Source organism: Tympanuchus pallidicinctus, unplaced genomic scaffold (assembly GCF_026119805.1).
Source record: "Tympanuchus pallidicinctus isolate F22 unplaced genomic scaffold, pur_lepc_1.0 scaffold5, whole genome shotgun sequence".
NCBI lineage: Eukaryota > Metazoa > Chordata > Aves > Galliformes > Phasianidae > Tympanuchus > Tympanuchus pallidicinctus.
The window spans coordinates 39677008-39699553 of NW_026294769.1; the positions used below are offsets into that span (position 1 = coordinate 39677008).

A 22546-nucleotide genomic window follows, 5' to 3' on the forward strand; every position below is an offset into this window, starting at 1 on the left:
GTGGTTCAGGAATATTTTTTGCAAGCTCCGTTTTGCCAAGAAGAAAAATGTTTTGGTCTTTCTGATTAAGTTTAGCACAAAAGAAGTGAGGGTTTGGAGTACTTATTTTTGTCTTTAATTATCAGAAGTTTCTTGGTGATGACGCTGGCTAAACAATAAGGAAATAAAAAGCAGTATTCTCTCAAGGGCTTGGAAGAACTTACACAGGGTTTTGCTGACCTGTGTTTTTGTATCAGAGATGGGAAAATGTTCTGATGAATCCAGTCTGTCTGCTTAGGAATAGGAAATGTCATTTCCATAGGCATCCAGTCTTGCAGCGGATTTATTAAGTTCAGTTTCTTACTTTAGCTCATCTCTGCTTCTGCATTCCACTGAAGTGTATCAGAAATGACCTTAAAAGAGAAGCAGGGAAGGTAGTTGGAGGGGAAAATTTGATTTCTTAGAAAAAACACTGAAAAGTTTTATCAAATTTGGTTAAATTCAGTATCCTCCAATTTGAGGCAGTCCAGAATTGTTTTGTTCTGAATTCCCCAAGCCCTAAGCATTGGTGGGGATGTTGATCCTTTATTAGTTTTATTCTTTGTATCTTAAACCAAGGAATGAAATAACTGTATTCATCATTAATTACCTGAATTCAGTCTCCATCCCTTGCAGTATTTCAGGCACTTCTAATTTATTCTCATCTTCCTCTGCCCATCTGGTGAATTGTGTTTAATCTCCGTGCAATATCCTGCATCATAAACAATTACTTAGGATCTCCCTTGCAAGAAGTGGAAGGTATGCTGGAAAGGAAAGGAGTGATTTTTTTCTGGAGTTCACTGTAAAATATGTATATAAATACCATAAACACATTATATATGTATTTGTAAATAACATTAAAAAAAAAAAAAGTTTGTATTTCCTACAATCTGTTTCCAAGTTCTAAGTTTTCTCAAGCAACACTGAAATTAATGGCAATATTTCGCATCTCAGTTATTGATTTTCTAGTATAGGTTCTGATGATGAATGAAAGAAGATAAATTCAAGTGTAAAAAGAAGTGTTATTTTCTAAGAACTAGTAAGATATTATTTAAAAAAAAAAAAAAAAAACAACCCAAAACTTTTACAGAAATTCTGTCTCATGGACTCACATTTATCCTTCAGTTCGGTGCAGGTATCCCACCAAGGAGGTGAAATATGCTTCCTTAATGACAGTTGGCCCTTCTCTGCAAAACGTAGTGCTTGCAGGTTTATTTAGCAATCCCCCCGAAGTTAATTTGCTTTTATCTATTTAAACTGAAATGTGCGTATTTGGGTAAAGCACACTTAAAATTAGGAGTTTCTTCAGAAAGTACCTGTAGCTGTTTTGTCTTCATGCATCATAAAAAACAGGTAGAAATTCAGACTTGTTAGATATTATTTTGATCCACTGAGGAAAAAAAATGAACAGATTTACTCAAAGGTGATGCCGCAAAATGAGAATACAGTGTGTTTTTGCTGAAATCCTCTAGGGAATGCAGAGATCTAAGAGTACCAGGAAGAAGGAATAAAAAAAAAGTAAACAGTTGCGTAAAAGATGTAAACGGAACTTTCAGATTTCATATCCTTGCTGCCTATGTATTTGTGTCATTGTCAGATTTCTCCTTCTGTCTCTTGCCTCCGGTGTGTTTCAAAATATGAAACTTTTAAACATTTTTTTAATGTGTCTGCACCTTTTTTATCTCATCCCTTGAGTTTTTATCTACTTGTTGCAGTCCAGAATTTGTAATGATTGTACAGAATCATAGAATAGCCTGGGCTGAAGAGGACCACAGTGATCATCTAGCTCCAACCCCCCTGCACTGTGCAGGATTACCAACCACCAGACCAGGCTGCCCAGAGCCACATCCAACCTGACTTTGAATGCCTGCAGGAATTCGGGGGGGGGGGGGGGGGAGCATCTACACCCTCTTTGGGCAACCTGTTCAGTACGTTACCATCCTCTGAGTGAAAAACTTCCTCCTAATATCTAACCTAAACCTCCCCTGTCTCAGTTTAAAACCATTCCCCTTTGTCCTATCACTATCCACCCTCGTAAACAGCTGTTCCCCCTCCTGTTTATATTCTCCCTTCAAGTATTGCAATATTCCAACTTCTTGAAAGTTCACAAAGTCAGCGATTTAGTGATTGGTTTTTGCTTCTGATTTCATAGTAATAGCTGTAAATAACTGAGTCGGTCTTAACAGCACAAGGGCAGATAGTTGTTGTGATAACTATTTTCAATATAAGAGATTACAGGCAGAAAATAGAGGACATACTAAATTTCATAATTCACTGAAGTTTGACACTTAAAGTTTGTGTTATAACGGTATTTCACAGGCTATAGCTAGGGTTGTTTCATTTTCTGATGTCAATCTGACTTGATAAGGCTTGAATGTTCTGAAAGCTACTGCAAATCATTCCAGGACTGAATATGTGAAATAAAAATATATGATATTTTTAGTATATTGTAGTGCTCCAGGCATTTTGTCATCTTAGATTGTGGTTGGTTATTGTTTGTTGGTTTTTGTTTTGTTTTACCAAAATTTGATTGTTCTCTTTTGGAATAAATCCTAAAGCTTACCTTGTTGTTGGGGGGGGGACAAGCCAGTAATACAAGCTTATATCTGCACAGTAAAATTTAATGCTTCAGCAAGTGTTACAGTGCTGGAGGAAAAGATGTAAATATCAGATGCACTTCATTTCATGCTGAATGACTTTGTTGTTGTTGTTGTTACCAAGTTGAAGCAGGAGCCTCCCCATCAGCTACAGAGGATAAAATGTAAAGTCACTGAAAGTTAACTTTTCTGAAGGCTGCCAAGCTGCACTGCAAGTCTTCACTTAAACAGGCTTGAGAGGAGCAGGACAGGAATACCTTCCTTTTCTAACCTGAAATGTTGAGTTATTACATTGTTTTTATGTTGCTTAAGTATCATTTGAAGTGTTCATTGGCTTGAGAGCATGAGCTGCAAATGCTAACAGTTATGGAGTGTGATTAGACACATTTTGATTACATGTAAGTGGCTGTGAGTAACTCTACAAGTTAACCATTAGTCATTGTGTGGTGCTGTGTCGTTTAATTGATTTTGATGCAAGAATATGAAGGGTTGTCATAACTGGCTTTCTCAGAAACTGTGTACCCTGCAATTTGTGGTAGTGATGCAGGACCAATTAAAAACTTGAGCTCCAAAACACAGTATTACAATCATCTCCGTTCCCATATTGCTTCCCTTTGTAATTTACACTGGTCTTGTTCCTTGTTAGAAGAGCACTTTCTGGTTCAGTTGTCTAATCTGAGAGTCCCAAGATGTAGCATCAAGCTGCCAGCCAGCCTGCCTGTGACTTGGAGTCAGGGCTTGAATGAGGGAAGAAGGAAGCTTAAGAACGGTAAACATAAGGTTAAGATGGACCTCAAAGCTGAGGACCTACAAGTTTCTCTCTACAATATTCCTTCCCACACAGGCTTTGAAGATAACGTCACTTTCCCTAGTCATGGATAATATGCAGTTAACTAGTTTCTGTGAGATGGCTGTCATTACCAGACTGGATTCCTGAGCATCTCTATTTCTGATCTGGGAGGGTGCAGTGCAGGGTTGCTGTTGGGCAGAGAAGAGAAACAGTCAAGCTGCTAACACTGCCCATTGCCCGTGCCATGCCACAGGGAGCAGCAGCACTTCAAAAGCCTGAAGGACATGCAGCATTTTGAGCAGCAGCAAAGTGGTACATAGGTTGCTCCTAAGCAGTAATAAAGACATTTCCTCTTGCTTTGGTCCCTGGTAAGGTGGGTAACTGCTGTCTCTTTTTCATGTCATGTTGTTCATCTGTACTGTGTAGTGTGAGCTTAAAACTACTGAGCAGCCAGGGAACTTGTTTCTCCAGCTTAAGAGTATGAAGAGGTACTGAAGGGAAACATGTTCCCACAGGAAGCCAGCTAAGTACCTGGGCTCAAGGTGCACATACCCAAGCTCCTTCTAGAGAAAGGAGTACGAGTGCTCTCTTGACCTCAGTTATGTGTTATGATCCCTCTTTGAACTGCTGTCATCCTTTATCAGGTGGGGCAGTTCAAGTGCCCAGTGTGGAGAGTATGCCAAGAACTTTTTATAATGACAGCACCTGGTATGAGTAAATGCAGTTGCATGGTAGAGGTAGGAAATTTTGTTTTAGGAAGCATGAAATGACATCCCTGTGCAGCTCTGGTGCGATGACAACTGTTGATGGGTGTTAGTAATAAGAAGCATGTGCTCACTTCAGTTGTTCAGTATTTTCTTTTATGGTGCACTTTGACTGATTTCTGTTCCTGGTGGTGGTTTCATTATAGAGCACAGACGCGAAGAAGTCTGAATGCAGAGCAATTGTTGGCTTCTTTTTAACACACATTGGTATCGGCACTGCGTGATGAGCTGGCTGCACAGCCAAGTCCTATGGTAACAGCAACCATCAGGGTAGTAGGAATCCCCTGTGCCTCAGCTGCAAGTCTTCTGGATATCTCCCACTCTGAATGTGATGCACTAACTGGGGTATGCTGCTATGTAAGGCGAGAAAACATGAATGCCTTTTTTTTTGAAATTGTTTTTTCCTTGAGGAACAAGGTTCCTGTTTGAGGGGGAGGAGGGAAACCCTAAAATTCACTGTGTCACTGTTGTGATGCTCAGCCTGCAGGCACCATTTCTGCATCTGTTCTGGAGGTCACCAAATAAAGGCAGGTTTAGGCACACACATTTTTAGTGACGTAACTCTCTGAGGGTGGCTTTGTATACTTTCTACTAACAGTAGTGGTTCTCTTAAGCATTCTGCTTCATATTTATTCAGGGAGTAGCAGTACAGCAAGGAGGATTGGTGTTGTATTGTGTAGAAAGTGAGTTCTTCCTTGGAGATTTGATGATTTTTACTTGTGTGTGTGGACTTAACTGAAGAACATGTGTTCACACAGTTGTGCTATTTAAATTAATGTGGAGTGACTCAGTGTGTATTCACTGCTGTCATCCTGCAATGACTAGGACAGAACGTTTTATTGTCTGAAGACAATGCTGATAATTGTAGCATTAAAACAACATTATAATTTCACACAGCAATTCTCAGTGCCGAGAACTGGGAAGTGACTAAGAAACATGCCACTGTCAGGACTGAGAGCAGGAGCTGACCCTTGGCCTGCCTTTGCCCCCACAGCTCAAACAGCTTTTGGTGTGGAGTGAGCACATTTGCAAAGCCAGTGCTCAGCTGCGCCAAGAGCTGTGGTAACATTGTCCTGTCCTGGGGTGAGCCTATCTGAAGCTGCTCTCATCTAGCAGGTGAGCCCAGCACCAGCATTGTGTGCCTGCTGTCCCATTCTGGGGGAAGCAAACCATCTGGCCACCCCTTACCATGGTTGTGGTGCTATCAGGTTGCTGGAAGATACCCCAGTAGTTAGTGTTTTGCTATTCATGTGTTGTGGATGCTGTACCATTCCTGTAACTTACAAAGCAGAGGTTCAGAAGCAGAGAGTTTTGCAAGGCTTCGTTTCTACGGTAAGTGTTGGTGGGGGATTGTCTACAGTGGTGACTAATAGGCGGTAGCTGTACTGTCTCTGCAACTGAAATATAACCTATAAATGCAAATAACTTGTCAGTACAAAATTCATAAACATTGCACAGATGTTATTAATTCTTAGCATCAGCTCTTGTTGTGCAAATGTAAGTGATAACTTCCTTATCAAAAGACTTAGAACCTGCAAACAAAAATGCAGTGATGTGAACCGCATACATTTATTCTTTCTTAGGAAATACTAATGTAGAACAGTTTCACATTCAAAAATGTTCCTTTCCAGTGGATTCATTGTATACTGTTGTAATAACCACATTGGGTTATTCTGGTATAGGGAAGATAAAACTGAATAAGAAATTGTTAGTGCAAAGACACTGTTTAGAAATCTCACCAACCTTAAATGGTGCCTGTAATAGCAAGCAGTGCAGAAAGTAATCCTAGCATAAAGCTATTTGGAGGGCTGTTAATGAGCTTTGCAAAGTTTGTTTCATATCCATTAGTAATTAGCATGGAATATAACTGTGAGTCCAAACTCTAGAATTTTGCACTGAGCATCTTCAAGACACCTAGCTGTTCAGCAGGCTCTGTTTCTGTAATGACTGCCTCTTTCCTGCAGTGTTCAGTAGGAGCTGCCTGACAGAGTAACGAGGCTCCTGCTTTGATTTCAGCAGCTTTGTTATTAAGCAGTGCTCATGTCTTCAGATGGATGTTTTTAAAATGTAGCTTGCTTTTGATTGGGATGCTAAAGAAAAAAAAAAAAAGAGCTGACGTAAGGCAAATAAAATGAGGGAAGAGAGTTGCATGTTTTGCAGTCTTGAGATTCCAAACATCCATGCTGTGAAAAATGGACTTTATTTAATTAGCAGATTTCTGTGTGGGTTTGCTTAGTTGCTTTTGTTTGTTCTCTGTCAGTTTCTTATAGTGCTATTATTTATTTCCACTAAATAGAAAAAATTAGTTTGGTGATTTCTGTTGCTCAAAGTCTGCTAGGGGTACTGCCTCAGAGTTGTACTGCTGTAAATATTTGTATGTTCCTAACTATGCTGTGGGCACAAACACTGGGGAAGAGCTGAACAGTCAGACTAACTAAAGGTTGTCTGCATATCTGCTGTCTTCTTCTGGCAGAATCGTTGCATGTTTCTGCCTAAATATGATCTGCCATGAACAAAGGAGCAGATCACGTCACTACCATTAGATTGACTAGTTCAGTAGATGTGACACATACTGTAGAACTTTTCATAGGATTCTCAGTAATTTCCCTACCTGGCACTTGTTTCATGGCATCAGAAAAATCTCCTTTGATTAGACGGTTTCTAAATAGCAAGGTTTTTATGCCCACCACTTAGGTTTTTCCCAACATATCCTGCATATCTGTATCACTGGTGTTTGGGGTAATTGTACCGTATTGAATATTACAGTATGACCACAGCTTGCTGTAACACCAACTTCAGCAGCTTTGCGTCCCTCTCAGTCCTCTCCTGAGCTCAGGAGCAGTAGAATAAAATGATTATTTATGGTGATGAATTTTAACATGTACAGTGTAATATTTTTTACCATGTCACTCATGTTTGGGTCACTTGCTGTTGAGGATGAGACATAGTGTCACTCACTGGCTGTTGTGACTGAAAGAGATAATCATAGAATCACAGAATAGCCCAGGTTGCAAGGGACCTCAATGATCAACAATCTCCAACCCCCCTGTCACATGCAGGGCCACCAAACTCCACATTTAATACAGACCAGGCTGCCCAGGACCCCATCCAGCCTGGCCAAGAACACCTCCAGGCACAGGGCACCCACAACCTATCTGGGCAACCTGTTCCAGCACTTTACCACTGAGCTTCCCCCTGACATCCAGCTGAAATCTTCCCTCCTTAAAAAAGAGATAATGAGATGAGGTGAGAGGCACTGTGTAGGTTGGAAGGTGCTTCTGGAGGTACCTGCTGGGCCGAGGCAGGTCTCATAGAATCAGGTTGCTCTGGGAAGCATCAAGGACAGTTCTAAGGATCCCCAAGGATGAAGGTCCCACAGTCTATCTGGTCCCTTGTTCCAGTGTTTGATCTCCCCTGGGATAAAGAGATTTTTTTTCTATGTACAAAGCCAGAATTTCCCACACACCTTGGGCCCTTGTCTTGTTAGGTACCGACAGACCGTGATTAGGGCCCCCTTTCTTAACAGGGCTAAAGAATTGCAGTGCCCTCTGCCTCCCCTTCGACTGTCTGTGCTCCAACCCCCTAACTATCCAGGTGTTGGTCTGGCACTGGGCAGCCAGCATCGTTCCAAGCAGTGTGTCCAAAGTATTTTTCCTTTGTTGTGTGCATGATGTATTCCAGAGAATAGTTCCCTTTTTCATCTGGCCCTAATCTCTTCCTTTTTTCTAACTTTTTGTGCAGCATCTCCGATTAAAGTAAAAAGTATAAAAAGAACTGAAAGCTCTTGTCAGACAATTACACATAACATGCTGAGGCACCAAATGTTATATGCAATAATAGAAAAAGATGAGTTCTTTGTTTCTTTAACGGACTCCATTCTTACAGCTATCCTTATTCATTGAGCCTTGATCCTGATTTCTTTTCTTGAAGAGCTTAACACGTGCTGGCTAATATGAAATTAAAAACACTGCATCTGCCAAAGCAAACATCTAAGAGAAAAAGACAAGTGCATGCTACTGCAGATCCAGGGTTTGAGTGTAAATCTTATGCCCTTAATGGCTGAAGTGGAAAAAAGGATCTTAAACAGTGTCTGCTGCTTCCAGATTTTGTTCAGATTAGATTGCCTATGGTATTTCAAGAGCTTTTATGCAGATTTTGTATGCTCTTGCAGCAAATCCAAACACGGTTTAGCAGGGCACAGCGCAGTTGGAGACTGGCTTAGCGCCCAGAGTTTGCTTTTAACCTCTGCAAAGGTCCTTCTCTTTCTCAGCAGTTCTGACTGTGGTGTGGATGGGGGAATAGCCAAAATTTTCAAATCAAGAGAGGAAAAAAGAAAAAAAAAAATAAAAAGTGAAGATAGAATCTTTCTGAACCTTAGTGAAACCTGTGTAAGAGTACTAATCTGTAAGAAGTAGTAAGTCAGAAAAGACCCTAAGAAACAGGATCAGGCGTATTGTAAACATCCAGCGTAATGACCCAAGAGCTGGGATACCTGATTAATTCAGATTTGATTTTCTAAGTTATACGTTCTCATCTAGCCCAAAATTCATATGCAATTATTCTGTGTATATAATTCCAGAAGTATTATTGCTTTCAAAGTGCATAATGTGAAGCAGTAGCTTGCAAGTTTTTTTGGTGTGCGGACTGTGTTGTTGTCTAATGCATGTATGAATTCTATAGGAAGAATTTAGACTATGGACAATACATTTTCTTCTTATAGATATTCTTGAGAATTCATCTGGAATAATTCACAGATTCGTCAAGAAACTGTCTACTGTGGGCTAAAACAAGTAATTTATCAAGGGAGTGGCAATTGAAAATCCCCGGATGCTTCTCTCTCTCTCTGAAATACGATAACGTACAGTATTGATCATTTCCTGAAGGGTTGTGGCTCATATTGTGAGCATGATGCTCCTTTTGGAGTTTCACATTATGAATAAACCATTAGAAAGGTGGTGTTTGTGACCTAGTCAGGAGTTATGTGTGTGATCTTTCCTCCCTTGCTGAGCAGAGGAAATAACTCAAGGGGGGCTGTGGATGTTTTTACTCATGGCAAACCTTGTCTTAATATTTGGTTTGGTGTCCTTTAATGAAAGGGGTGTGTGCTCTTAAGATTTTGTACTAAACTTAAAACAGGACATTGGAAAGTTTAAAAACACAGAGGGAAATTTAACTAGGTAACTGCATGAAAATCAAGAGGTGTGTTCTTGGTTTTTATTTTTTATTTTGGTCACAGAGGAAGGAAATATCCCCTTTTGGTACTACAGCACACATGAGCTGATTCCTATTTTAATCTCCACCTCTTCATCATGAGGTGTTAGTAACAGATGTGTATGATCTGCTGTCAAGGATGATGATGGACCAGGGATTAGGAGGAATGTATTTCTTAACATTTTACAAGGTGCTTTCTTTGGGTAGCAACAGTACAGCAGGTCTCATTTTCTTATAGGTAGCCTTTCCATGCACTGTTCCAGCTATGTTAATTCATTTCAAAAATTCATTTTCTTTTTGTGGTGGATTAAGCAAAACAGAATACAATTAGATGTGCTAGAACACCTGTTCAGTATTAGCTCTGAGAATGAAAGGCTACCTACAGTTGTTTGTTAATCATAGTTATTGCAAGACTTTTATTTTTTAATGATGCATGTAGACAAATGGGGTATTCAATCATGAGAACACACCAAGCATATCTTTTGAGTGAGATAAGAGCATGACGCATCCAGATGTGAATATTTCACATAAACCATCACGTATTTTATGTCTTCCTATGCCAGTAGTATCCAAATCAGCCAAAATTACCCCATTATTTGTGGAGGCAAAAAGTTCATTCTTTTAACATTTTTCATTTATCTTTTGTGGCTCTGTTTGTTTGCCTGTTCATTTTCCTCTGTTACAGCATTTGCACAATTTCCAATTTTTGCTTTTAGTCATGACAAAGTTACGTTATAAGTTGTTATATGTCATCTAACTTGTGCCTGCTATACCAAAAGTGCGGTGTGCTCCTTTGTAGAGCATGGGCTGCAGACTCAAGTATCTGCTTTGTTCATTTACATCTTGGCCAACTTGGGAGCTCAGTGCCCAGTGCTTGCTCTTGGTTACTCATTGGTGTTCAGGTAAGATTTGTTGCTATCCCAGTCATTGAAATAAAATTGCATTTATGGTTTTAACTTGTCCTGTTGTGGCAGTTCTGTGGTTTTGCTGATCAGGGTTGAGGTGCTAAACCTCAAAGAGCTATGGCAAGTATATTTAGGTATAAATATTTTAGCATTGCACAAAGGGAGCAGACTATAAACACTAAGTTGATTTTCCTTTTTTATACTTTACTATTTGCTGTATAGCAAGTTTGTTATGTCTTTTGTTTCATTTTTCTTCAATGAGGGGATACAGTCTTTAAGGGAAAGAAAAAAAATTCTCAGAGTGTAGATATCTGTAGAAAAGTCTGTAGAAAAAAGTTTGGTTCTCTCTCACCATTCTAATTTCAGCAAGTATAAATAGGAAGAGTTTGATGTGTTCCCTGAATCCTGTTAGTGATGATTTGTATACTTGCTCCAGGCGTGGGGCTAACTGTGCTCTTTGGTTATGAGCTACTGAAGAAAATGTAACTTTACCGGTGTCTTTGAGAACTGGTTATGACCTATGTCCCTCTGCTCGTAATATCCAGATGTTTTTTCATTCTTCAGTTGTATCTCAAATAAGAAATCCAGATACTAGGCTAACTTCTTTACTCTATTTAAAAATCCACACTGGGATCTTGCTTTTATGGCAGACAACTGACCATTCTTTCAGATCTTGAAATCTCAAGTATACAATATCCGACACAGTGATCGCTAATCTGGGACCCTCTGTATTTCTGCATATAGTGTAGGGTTTTTGGCACTTAAAGATATATTAAGTTTGTGACAATACTAGACTGGGGGGAGCTGTTGAACCCTTTGAGGTTACTAAGGCCTTCCTGAAGGATCTTGATAATTGGAGGACTGGACTATCATCAATCACATGAAGTTTTAGTGCACAAGTGCTGCATTCTGCACCTGGCATGGACAAGGCAGCCATGGATGCACAGTACAGACTGGGGGACGAGAGGCTGGAGAGCAGCCCCACAGAAAGGGACCTGGGGTTTCTGGTAGATGGCAAGTTGAACGTGAACCAGCAGTGTGCCCTGGCAGCCCAAAGGGGCAACTGTAGCCTAGGGTGCACCAGGCCCAGGGCTACCACTGGTGGAGGGAAGGGGCTGTCCTCTGTGCTTTGCACTGGTGTGGTCTTGCCTCCAGCACTGGGTTGCTGTTTGGGTGCCACAATATAAGAAGGACATGAAACTATAAAGAGGTTGTCGAGAGGTGTGAATTTTCTCAAGTCAGTCATTCTCAAAAAGGAACAGCATTCCTTTCTTAACAATTAGTGTATTATTTTGTTTGTTAAATGATTTAAAGAGAAATCTGAAAACAGTAGAAACATCCAAAAATTGTTTAGCTATAAAAAGTTGTAAAATCCCCAGGTAGTTGTTAATATTTTTCACTTGACCTTGATTTTACCAGTAGATGTGAGGGACTGTTAAAATTAGGATAACAAGCAATTGCATTGGCCGTTGTGGAGTGTTTTTTCTAGGCATTCCAGAAGGATTTTTTTTGAGAGAGAGAGAAAGGTGTATGAGGCTGTGGGATTCTACAGGAAAAAAAGAGCAATAGATAAACGTGAGTTCAGTGGAGAATGACTGTTCAAACCTGTATGAATTGTTGATTTGAAAAATACTTTAGAGATTAACATTGCCTAGTGTGGTTCTAGTCCAGTTTTTTTTGTCTGGTGCTTCCTGCCTAGGTGTATTTTCCCCCTTTACAAATGATGTCAAACCTTCCAGCTAATTTTTGTGTTTTCAGAAGTCTGACATCACTTTCCCTGCGTGGTTTTGATCTGACATGTCTTAATTATTTTTTTTTCATTCTTTCTCTTTTTTATTCTTAAAAACATGAGATTTGGAAAGATGAGGATTGTTGCTTTAATGATTTATCTTGAGGCCAGAGTTAAATTATATTCCATGCACTCATCTAGTATATCTAGTATCTCATGATCAATTGGTTCTTTGCACGGACCTCAGCTACCATGCCTTTAGCACAGTAACAGCATATTTGTTACTGATTTTGAAGAGGAGTAATGCAGCATCACTGCCTGTTTCTAAAAGTAAGTATTGTAGACGCCAGGCTTTTCTGCAGAGATAATATGAATCTGCTATCATTGATCTTGTTAGATTACTTAACCAGAAAAAAATCGAAATGAGCAATATGTGGAGTGGTAAACTTGCAAAACTGGCAGTGCATGCTATTGAAGTCTTGCTGAGGCAAGTGCTCTGATGCACCCTGTCTGCAGGGACAGGTTTGTGCACCACCAAAAAGAAGCATCAAACTCTCAATGTTTATACATGCTAGCAAATATTTTAACGCTGTATTGTATGTGCAGTGTAAAAACTGCATGGCAGCTTGCCTAGATGTATCTTTATCTGAATCGCATGTCTGTAAGGGAAATGAAATCTTGCACCTCCAGGTCCAAGAGTAAATCCAAGCAAGAATTAAAGGGAATGAAAGAATCAGTGATGTTAGTTGTCAGCAGTAATAAGCTCTGTACTTTTTTAGAGGCCAGTCATTTGGTAATGCTTTAGTCACAAGTATGTGATTTCTTCTGAGCCAAGGCCAGCTGCATATCGTACTGTTGATTTCCCAGCAGGTGTGGAACATCTTCTTGGCCCTTCTTCCACCTCATAGAAAAGGCAAGCATTGGTTGTTCAGTGGTCTTTCTGAGTTGCTCTGCACTGGGGCTGGGCTGTGCAGCTAGGCAGTGGAACAAAAAGTTTGCAAGAATTTAACAGTGCATGTGGGAAGGGATGAGATTGTCTAAAGATATCACAATTATATTGCACTGTGTTGGACTGAAAGAGTGCTGGAGGATATCTGGCAGTTCATCCACTTACAGCAGCAAATTCAAGGTATAGTTCCGCCTTGAGCTGTTCATTCTTACACCTACAAAATCCCCTGGCACTTTCCTGCCTGCAATTTGCTCTCCTACCAGGTACAGAAGCAGATAGGTAGGTGCCCCCAGGCTTTACCAGATGTTTGCATGTTATAGAGCTTCGTGGTTGGTCCCCTTTGAGGATGGCATGTGTAGATTGAGGAATACTGTGCTGTCTGGTGTTTGAAGAACTTGCATAATATTTAGACTTGTATGTGGAAATATGCTTTTTGCCTGGGAATGGCACAAAGAGCCTTTGTGGCAATGCAGTGCAATTGTTTGCATGGTTTAGTGCTGATAATGTATGTAATGTGTGTGTATAAGCCACCAGAAACGTGCTTTGTATAAACCACTTTCTTGAATTTTGTGCCTTTTGTCTGTTTTGTAAACCAGTCTGACTCATTATTTCTCTACTTATTAACAATTTTTTCACTGTTTTTAGTTGTGGTTTGTTTTTTTTTTTGTCTGCTCAACTGAGTTGTTGGTGTTTTGTTCCATATCAGTTGATGTCAATTGATACCAATGATATACACTGATACCAGTAATGTACCCAAAAGCTCCACAGAATGTGAATCTGTTTGCTTTTTGTTTGTACATCTGTCTCTTTCATTGTTACCCTGGGTCAGATCCAAGTTCAGTGAAGCTTATGTGATGTATCCCTTCCGGGTAATTTCACAGTTTAATGTGTGTCCTCTCAAGAAAACCCTTGAGACGTGGAGGATGTTTGTTGTGGAAGCAGGGAATTGTGACGGTCCTCTGTACAAGAGCTTCTCAGTATTACTATTGACACTTTTTATTATCATGACCTCTTTCTAGTGCTTAGGAAATGCAGTAAACCACACATTTTTGAAATTGTATATACTGTATACACTAGTGTTCACTAAATATATCCCACTGCATAGCTCACACTGTCAGTACCATCATAAGTGTGTTGATACTTGTTGCTGTTTGAAATAACAATCTTAAATAAGCATTATATTTTCTGAGGAAATGATAGAGCGTGTTCTATTCTTGCCAATATTTTGAAGGGCCTTATTTTTGTTTGTAGGTATTATCTCTCAAATAGTTTTCAAGTCAGTTTGTATTGCTGGTACTAGAGTAAGCCATGTATTTGTGAATGCTTATGTCTGTATATTTGTGTCAATAAATTAAAAATAAATAAATAAATAAAATTCCGTATATGTTGATGTGGGAAACAGGGAACTCTGTGCTGCTTGCCCTTAGAGCATGTCTGTTTTATTGCATGCTCAGGTCTGGCAAGTTACTGCAAATCCAACTAAACTCAAACCAGCATCTTTTGCCAGGGAGAAAGGCTGCGTTGTGCTGCAGAGCTGCTTCCCTGTCAAAATCAATACACAGATTTATTTCTCCCTAAATGGTTGTTTATAAAAGTAATCACAGAAATAGAATCTCAAAATGTTTAATTATGTCATTTTGTATCTGCCCAATATATTCTGAATGTATTTACACATGTTTAGCAAGTGATGCAAAATACAAAGGTTTGATTTTTTTTTTTTCCTTACATGTTTTAGTAACTGAGATAAATTCAAGATAGTATGTATTAATGTTGGAGAGAAAAAAAAAGATGGTCAGTAGGAAGAGAAACATGTATGAACTAGCTAGATCAGGAGGAATGTTTTGCAAAATTGCTACTGCCCCAAATCCTCACAAGATACCAAAAAGGCTAATGTATATATTTTTAATTAAAAAATAGAATAGTATTCTCTTGCATTAACAGAAATTTCTACTTTTCCGTGATCGTGTGTCACCATTTGAAAGTCATAGTTCTTCCATGAATAGTTACTTCATGTAAGTGTTGGAAAGAAATGACCAGTTTCTAATAGCTGTGTAAAAACTTAGTTGTCTTTAATTGGAGTTGGTGATTTGGAAAATATCCTGTCAGCTATCTCTGTTTCCCAGCAGGGAGATGTGCGAGTGTTCTTAAGCATACAAAGTTTTACTCTTTGAGCTGTGAATATTGGAGGTCACCTAAAAATAAGTCATTACTGTGGATTTCATATTTCTGAAATTTCATGTTTTTAAGTCAGAATCAACAAGCAGATTCCAGAAAGTAGCATTAGCATTTACATATTGATATTTTTCCTCAAACGAATATCCCCAGGGTAGCTGACACTGATTCTACACCCTGCTAAAGCTATTGCACAGAAGTGCTATTTTTGGTTTTCTGCTCTTTATAATGTTATATTCTCTCTTCTTCGTCTGGAAATCAGAAAAAGCAAACCAAAAGTCTTTGTTTCTCTATAATAGGAACCTAAAATACAAAATTCAATGTTAGCCTTTATCTGCATTACAAATTTCGTTTTGAAATTTGGTCCTGTTTGCTTTTTATCCACAGCATGGCTGAATCTCAGTCTTGAACCTCAGAACTGTGGCAAATGAGAGCTTATGATCTGAGACATCCCAAATGTCTTTTTAATTAGTTTTTATTACACAGCTCATAGCTTTTCCAGTGTGCAACCACGTTGATTTCATCACGTCTGTAGTCTTTCATGGTTGCTCTGGTGCTGTGTAGCTGTCTTCCTTTCTAGTAAGTGGACCAGCTTTCATGCTTTGTTTCCACATCCTCCAAGTGATACATACAAGGCTGCCATACTTCTGCCTTTTTTTTTTCTTTCCCCTCTTTTTTTAAATTGCTTTTTTCATATTATTTTTTCTTTCTTTCTTTCAGCCTCCACTGGAACTTTGCAGTCTGCCATTCAAAGCCTGAACAAGAGCTCGACACTGTGCTTTTTCAGGTATGCTTCTTTAAATACACTTTCTCTTGGAGGGGAGGGGTGTTAATGGAAGGAGAGCATCTCCAGAGGATCTTTTCCTCGTTCTCGTAGCGAATCTTTTTATTATTATCTTTTCTAATTGATTGGGTTGGGAGATTCATTTGTACAATTTAAGAAAGATTGAGGCTTGCTTTTGCTGCCCTCCGTCATGCTGCATTAGGCATGTCAACATGGCAAAATAATTTGAGTAGTTCCTGGTGTTTTTTCCTTCTTTATTCCAGACGTACACTTTGGTTACAGTCTTCCAATTCAGTAGATTCTAATATTTTCTGACTTCCAGCATGAGTGCACAATTCTAACCCTATCTGATTAGTATTACTGATGTGCTCAAAAACAGAGGGAAGGTAAACATCCAAGAGTCCATTCACAGTGTTCTGAGCCTGATTTCAAAGTTGGAGCAGGAGATGGACATTAAAGCTTAGAATCTGTTACTTGTCTTTAGAGCTTCTAAGCAAAAGAAAGGAAATCCAGTATCAAGAAAAATTGAGAGCATGTCTTATATTGAGTAGTTTTGTTCTCAGTTAGTACAAAGAAATCACTTGAAACCCAGAGAATTGGAAGTTGTATGAGTATGGCAGCTTGTACCAATGATCATAAAATTCTCTAAGAGCTACTAAAGCACTTGCAGCATTTATTTGAGGCAAGGAAAAAATCGATAATCAATATCTGATGCATCGTTTGTCAAATCAGCAACACGCTTCACTAATACATGGTTTTAATTCCACTCTGTGGAAGGCATTTTGCATTTGTCTGTTTCTTATCACCAGATTCAGCTCTAAAATGTAAATATGCATTGTGTGCGGTCTTAAATTAACAGTTATCACTGCTCTTTTTATTTGCAACAAAAATGTTAAGTCTAAGAGTACACATGGCAAGTTCAGGGGTAAAATGTTGAAATAATCTCAAAACCAGTTTATGTTAGTTGAGGAGATTCAGGTATGTTCAAGATAGGTTGTGGTCTGAAATTGAAAGACATCAAAGCTGTACTGCAAAGTACAGCTAATTCCACAATCACATTTTATGTACTTACCTTGCTAGTGGCATTTCATACGGGATTTGATTCTATCTTCTTAGAGAATAAACTTGATGTTTGGTGTTTGTGCAGATGCTCCAGGAAGTCTGCAGTTGTCTGGGAGACACACTGTGTATCCTACAAGTATGAAAGATGGAGTCCATGATTTATGATAGTAGCAACATTCAGCCTTGGATGTAGTGGCACAGTCAGCCCTTCTAAATGTTGTCTTTTTAGAGGATGTGTGGAGACCAGAGCTGATCAAAATCATAGAATGACTGAGGTGGAAGGTTCTGGAGGCCTTCTGGTTGCTCAGATCAGTGGCAAGCTGGTGCTAGCAACTGAGGGGGTGTCCCCTTCGTTGTAGAGGCTTGGCTCCCTGACAGCGATGGGGATGGTAGGCTGACCAGAAGAGGTTACCTTTACATGCCAAGCATGTGGGCACATGAAAGAACTGACACCACATCTCCTCACCTGAGGCTCAGTGCTTTGTTTGTAGCATCTCATGATTCTTCTGTCTTACAGAGATTGGTTTTGTGATTTTGGAATTTCTCTAGATCCACTTTCTCAAAAAGTGCTCTGATACTCATTTCTAAATACGTAATAATTCATGAGGGTCAAGCCATAGCTTTGAGCTCAGGAGACTTGTATCCAATTTCTAGACTGGAATAAAATTTATTTTATTTACTGGTGAGAGGTGAGCTACTAACATTGCTGTGTATCATGTATGAGAGGAGGATGGATATCTAGGAAATGGTAAAATAATCTGGGGGGTATATGTGCAGAGAAATAAGCCAGTCTATTTAAACAGTCTAAGGCACTTCTTAGGAGAGGGTCAGCAGTGATCCTAGCTACAGAACTCTCCCAGGGCAAGCCTGTTTCAGGTATTGGTGCTGCAGCAGCTGATGGCATGTTAAGGGCAGCCAAAAGGAAGAACTGGCTTTGGAGAATCTACAGCAGCAAACCTCTGCATTTTGTTCATGACTGGCAGGTGTTTTTGATTGACTGGGTTTCCTCCACTGTTTGTATTCCTCTTGAAAATGAGAGCCTCAAAGGCTGATTTCCTTCTGCAGACTTCTGCCAACTCCCTGGGGCCAGTTCCTCCTTGCCAGCCCACCAGGGCTCCATAGGCAAGCTGCCCAAAGCATAGAAGCTGCGGAAATGGGGAGAGGCATGTTGGGGCATAAGAGTTGTGATAGAGGCAATGAGGAAAAGCACTTGAAGTGTCTTCCTTTTTCCTTTAATCCCATGCTATCCTTGAAATCTTTCTCTGCTTCCCAGCCCACTGTTTGCTGCCACCATCTCTATTCCCATCACTTCTCTGCTTTTTTCCGAGTACCTACATTTCTCCTCTGACCTTCTATGTCTTGCAATTTCCTACTTCTTGTGCCTGTCCCCATACTCCTAGCTACTGGCAGTTGTTTGTTTGTTGGTTTTTATTGGAGCTGTGATTCCTCCCTCTGCTGCTTCCATCTCCACTTGATTAAACGCACCAGTGCAATGGTCATGACTCAACACAGCTTTTCTTTTCTTTAAGACACTGGGATTTTTATGGAGTTGCTAAAGATGTGGCCAGGAAGAATTTTTGTCGTAACTTCATTAGGGTCCTCAGATACACAGAAAGCCATTTAGTAAGAAGAGTCTGAGCAATTCTGACTTTACAAGTGCAGCTTTTTAAAGACACTTGTAGTGAAGTGTCATTACGTTAAATGTCACTAATAGGAAACAGGCTCAATGTATTTTAGCAGCTAACATTTCAACAACTGTAGTAAATACATCCACGCAAATGTGCAGTCACAGTGAACGTACAACATAGAATTTGGGTTATACAGCTTTACTGTATTGATAGCAACAATACTGGTATTTCTGACCATATACTTCAAGAAATCTTAAATATACAGATGCAGTGGTATGCATTCCTCTAACTTTCTTTCTTGACTTCCAGCAGAATGTATCTTTAGAACTGAGGCTGGAGGAAAGAGGAATGAAATATTCTGTGGTGTGGGAAAATATTCTCTTATCTAGAGAAAAACATAGCTGTACCAGCCTAAATTAAAAGAGATGATTTAAAAAGAAAAAAAAAAAAAAAAAAAAAAAGGAAAAAAAAAGACTTGATTTGTTTATACACCATCAAAAGATTTTAGCTTTGTAGCTTATTTTGGAAAAAATAAATGTTTGCTGTTTCATGTGTTTGAAGTTTGACTGTTTATAAATGGTTAGCCCAGAACAATTCTGGTGCAGAAATTAAGTAGCCATGCAGACTTTACTGCAACATTGTCATGTTATAGAAGAGGATATTTAGAGCAGAGACTTGACAAACAACACCCCACAGCTAATCAGAAGAGTGACTGAAAGTCTTCCGTTGTCAGAATGGGGCCATGCTGTTGTATTCCACAAGGTGAACATTGCCATTTTTCTCATGTTATTGCTTTCAGCCATAACCAGTTTGTGATTGTGCCTACCTTATTACCTTTCTTTGTATTTGTAGTATCAGTAAAACATGTTCACTTGCTGTGTTTTAATATTAGAGTGAAACAGTTTTTTGTTTGTGAATGTAGTTATAAAAAAAAAAAAAAAGAATTTTCCATATAAGAAGATACCAACAAGCTGTTAAACTGTTTTTAGCCTTTTCAAGTTTAATCAATATAACTTTATATCCTTATTTGTAAAAATGTGCATTGCACGAACCACTCTGTATACTTACGCGCTATTTCTTTCAAATGTACTTTCATAGACTAAGAAACTTGAGAAAGATGCTAGTTCTGAAACTTTGAGAATAAATGTTTTAAAAGTCTTCCTTACCAATTGAATCTCTGATTACTACAGGGAAGGAATTTTTAAATCTGAAATATCTTCTCCATTTATAGTAGCTCTTCATGGTCTCTTGTTTTTTTCACAGTATAAATTGTTGGGGTTGTTTCTCTTCCGGGCTGTATTTGTTGACTCTGGATCTTCATGTGCTTTTACATTACTGGAGTTTTGCAGGCTTACGAAGTGCAAGGGAATGTCTAACTGCAGCTATTTTCATTGTGGGATTATGGCTTTTTAAATAAAAGCTGTTTATAGCTATGATATGATCTTCCTTCAATATATTTTGTATTGCAAACAGTTTCAGAAAACATTCTCAATAAACATAGCCTAAACATGGCAACTTCAGATTTCAGAGGGTTTGACCTCATATGACAGAGTCTGGTGAACTTTTTCCACCCCACAAAAATGAGTTGGCAGTAGCAGCTGCATACATGAGATCAGAAGTACCTCATCTTCTGAGAAATGCGAGACTGCACCAATTGCCCAGCCTCCGAACTGGGGTAAGTTTCCACCTCCCAGAGAAGATAACTGGGTATTCTTGGGTGGCTCTTCCTGTTTCAACTAGAAGCCGTCCTACCTCCTAGAAATTAATTATGCTGGAGCAGCGTTATCTAACCTGGTTTTCACATCAAGAGCCCTATATGAGATTTCTTACACTTCCTGTAATTTAAAGAAAGCTTGCAAATTTTAGTGGAAAATTTTTAAAATAAGTGCTGGAGAAGAATCAGTCTTTACATGCAATTCAGAGGAGTTTAAGCGCTTGCTGTGGAGGTCATCTTGCAGTTGGCATTCCAAATGAAGCAGAGGCAGACGCGTTTTCTGTGATATCCTTGTTAGCCCCCGCTGCATTTTGGGGGCCTGCAGCATGCTCAGAGGACTCATGCTGGGTTAAGCAGTGTTAATGAACAAAGACAGGCAGGAAAATCCATGGTTCATCTAGAGCTTGGGAATTGGCCATCAGGTTTAGTTAGTCGTGTGTGTGCCCATTCACGTCAGTAACAGAACTGCTCCCATGCTGAGCGGCAGCTGTTTGCAGGACATGTCTTGAGCATCTCTCTACTCCTGCCTGTTTCTTCTAGCTTCTCCCAGCTCCCTTCCATGGGAGTTAACTGTGGGAGATGGGGACGGTGCCTAGGTTTTAGTATGTTTGGTGTTTAGAGTGTAGCTGGAGTCAGGAGAGCTCCAAACTGTTGGTATGAGCAGAAATTGCTGTCAAAGCAGCAAGTGCTCCACTAACGAGGATCAGTTTTGGGGGAAGGGATACTTAAGAAGTTCCTGGGCTGTTTCCTGGCTGCCCAATTGCTGGTTGGGTGACCGTTGCATGGATCCTGCCTGTGAGATGTGTGCCTGTGTCAGCGTTGGACTGAGGATGCTCTGGGTGTATCTTATGCATTTTTGCAGATAGAAGATTTTGATTTTTCTTCTTCACTAACGCATGTGGTTTTTACTGAACCAATTATGTAAACCACAAAGGTTTGGGTAGTTTCAAATATGGCTTACTCTTAAAATGAGCTTGTTAGGAATTTCCCCAGATCTCAGGTGCAAATTAATCTGAAGTGTTCTCTTTAAAATGTTGTTTTTTGTTTTTTTTTTTCCCAACATCTTAATTAAAGCTGTTTTGTTGTTCAGCCTCCCTCTGTTTTCTCCCAGTGTGCAGTGATGGCACGCAAGGCTGGCCAATTAATTAATTTTGCTACACATTGAAAATGTGGCCTCTTGGAAAGTAAATGGTTTACCAGGATGCCAAATCCAAGCAGGGCTGGAAAGGCAGCAGCAAACAGGGGCAAGGAGACTCAAGATGCTGGCTTTTCCTACTGGCAGAGGGGAAGAGAGAAGAGCAATAGATAGCACTTGATGATCTCTAGAAGTCTGTTCCAGCCCTAAAAGTTCTGTGATTCTGATGAGCACTGAAGTGTTGTTACAGAACACTGGGGCCAAGTGTCTTCTGCTGAAGACATTTTATTTGATTTTTGAAAGTGCAGGGAATCTTAGGGAAACTATAGGGCCAGAAGATGAGGATGAAGGACTCTGTGGAGCTTGTGGAGCATACTTTTAAGTGTAGTGCCCATGGAGAGAGACAGAATAAGAAGTGCTTTGAACTCTGGACCATTGGGACTGGCTGAGGAGCAAGTGACTGGATTGCACCCCAAGGTCTGCCTGAAGTTTTGCAAAGTGTTTTAAAGAAATATTCAGGCAAAATACACATTAAAATAGAAGTATTCACAAAAAGCCAGAGCTACAAACATAATGAGAAGTTACATCACATTGCTTTATACTTTATAGGTCTTCTCTTGAAGTATTTTTAAATGAGAGGCTGAAATTATTCCGAAGAGTGCAGTATGTTGCAAGTAACACAGGGATTAGAGAAAGCAGCATTGATTTCCATTACTGCTTTTACAAACACAGTACGTAGTTTCTCTCTAATTAAGACAACAACTTGTATTTTTTTGGTATTCTCTTCATGGAAGAAAGGGAAACTTAATTCCTGAGGTTTCTTGTGTATTTGCACAGCTGCCTGCATCTTTTACAGCAATCACACTTTTCATGTTTGGGCAGTATTTACCCAGAAGCAAGTATCGCTAATAGTGGAGTGTGCCTGCTGGGTAAAACCTCTAACAGCATCAGTTTTCAGAACTGAAAAGAAACAAAATAATTTCTGATGGCTTTTCTTTCAGAGAAGATCCTCTTTGCAGTACTGAGATCCTCGGTACTGAGCATGCAGTACCGAGGCAGAATGCAAGTACAGCCATGGAGGTGCATCC

General features: G+C 39.6%; 1 protein-coding gene across 1 annotated transcript in view; it reads left to right on the plus strand.

The window, feature by feature from the left end:
* LOC128091267 (serine/arginine repetitive matrix protein 1-like) overlaps positions 1-22546 on the plus strand; it is a 99179-nt gene that overhangs the window by 71482 nt on the left and 5151 nt on the right. The window contains exon 5 of the mRNA XM_052704331.1: positions 15856-15922. Within this exon, the coding sequence (XP_052560291.1) occupies positions 15856-15922 (67 nt within the window). The remainder of the gene's footprint in view (positions 1-15855; positions 15923-22546) is intronic.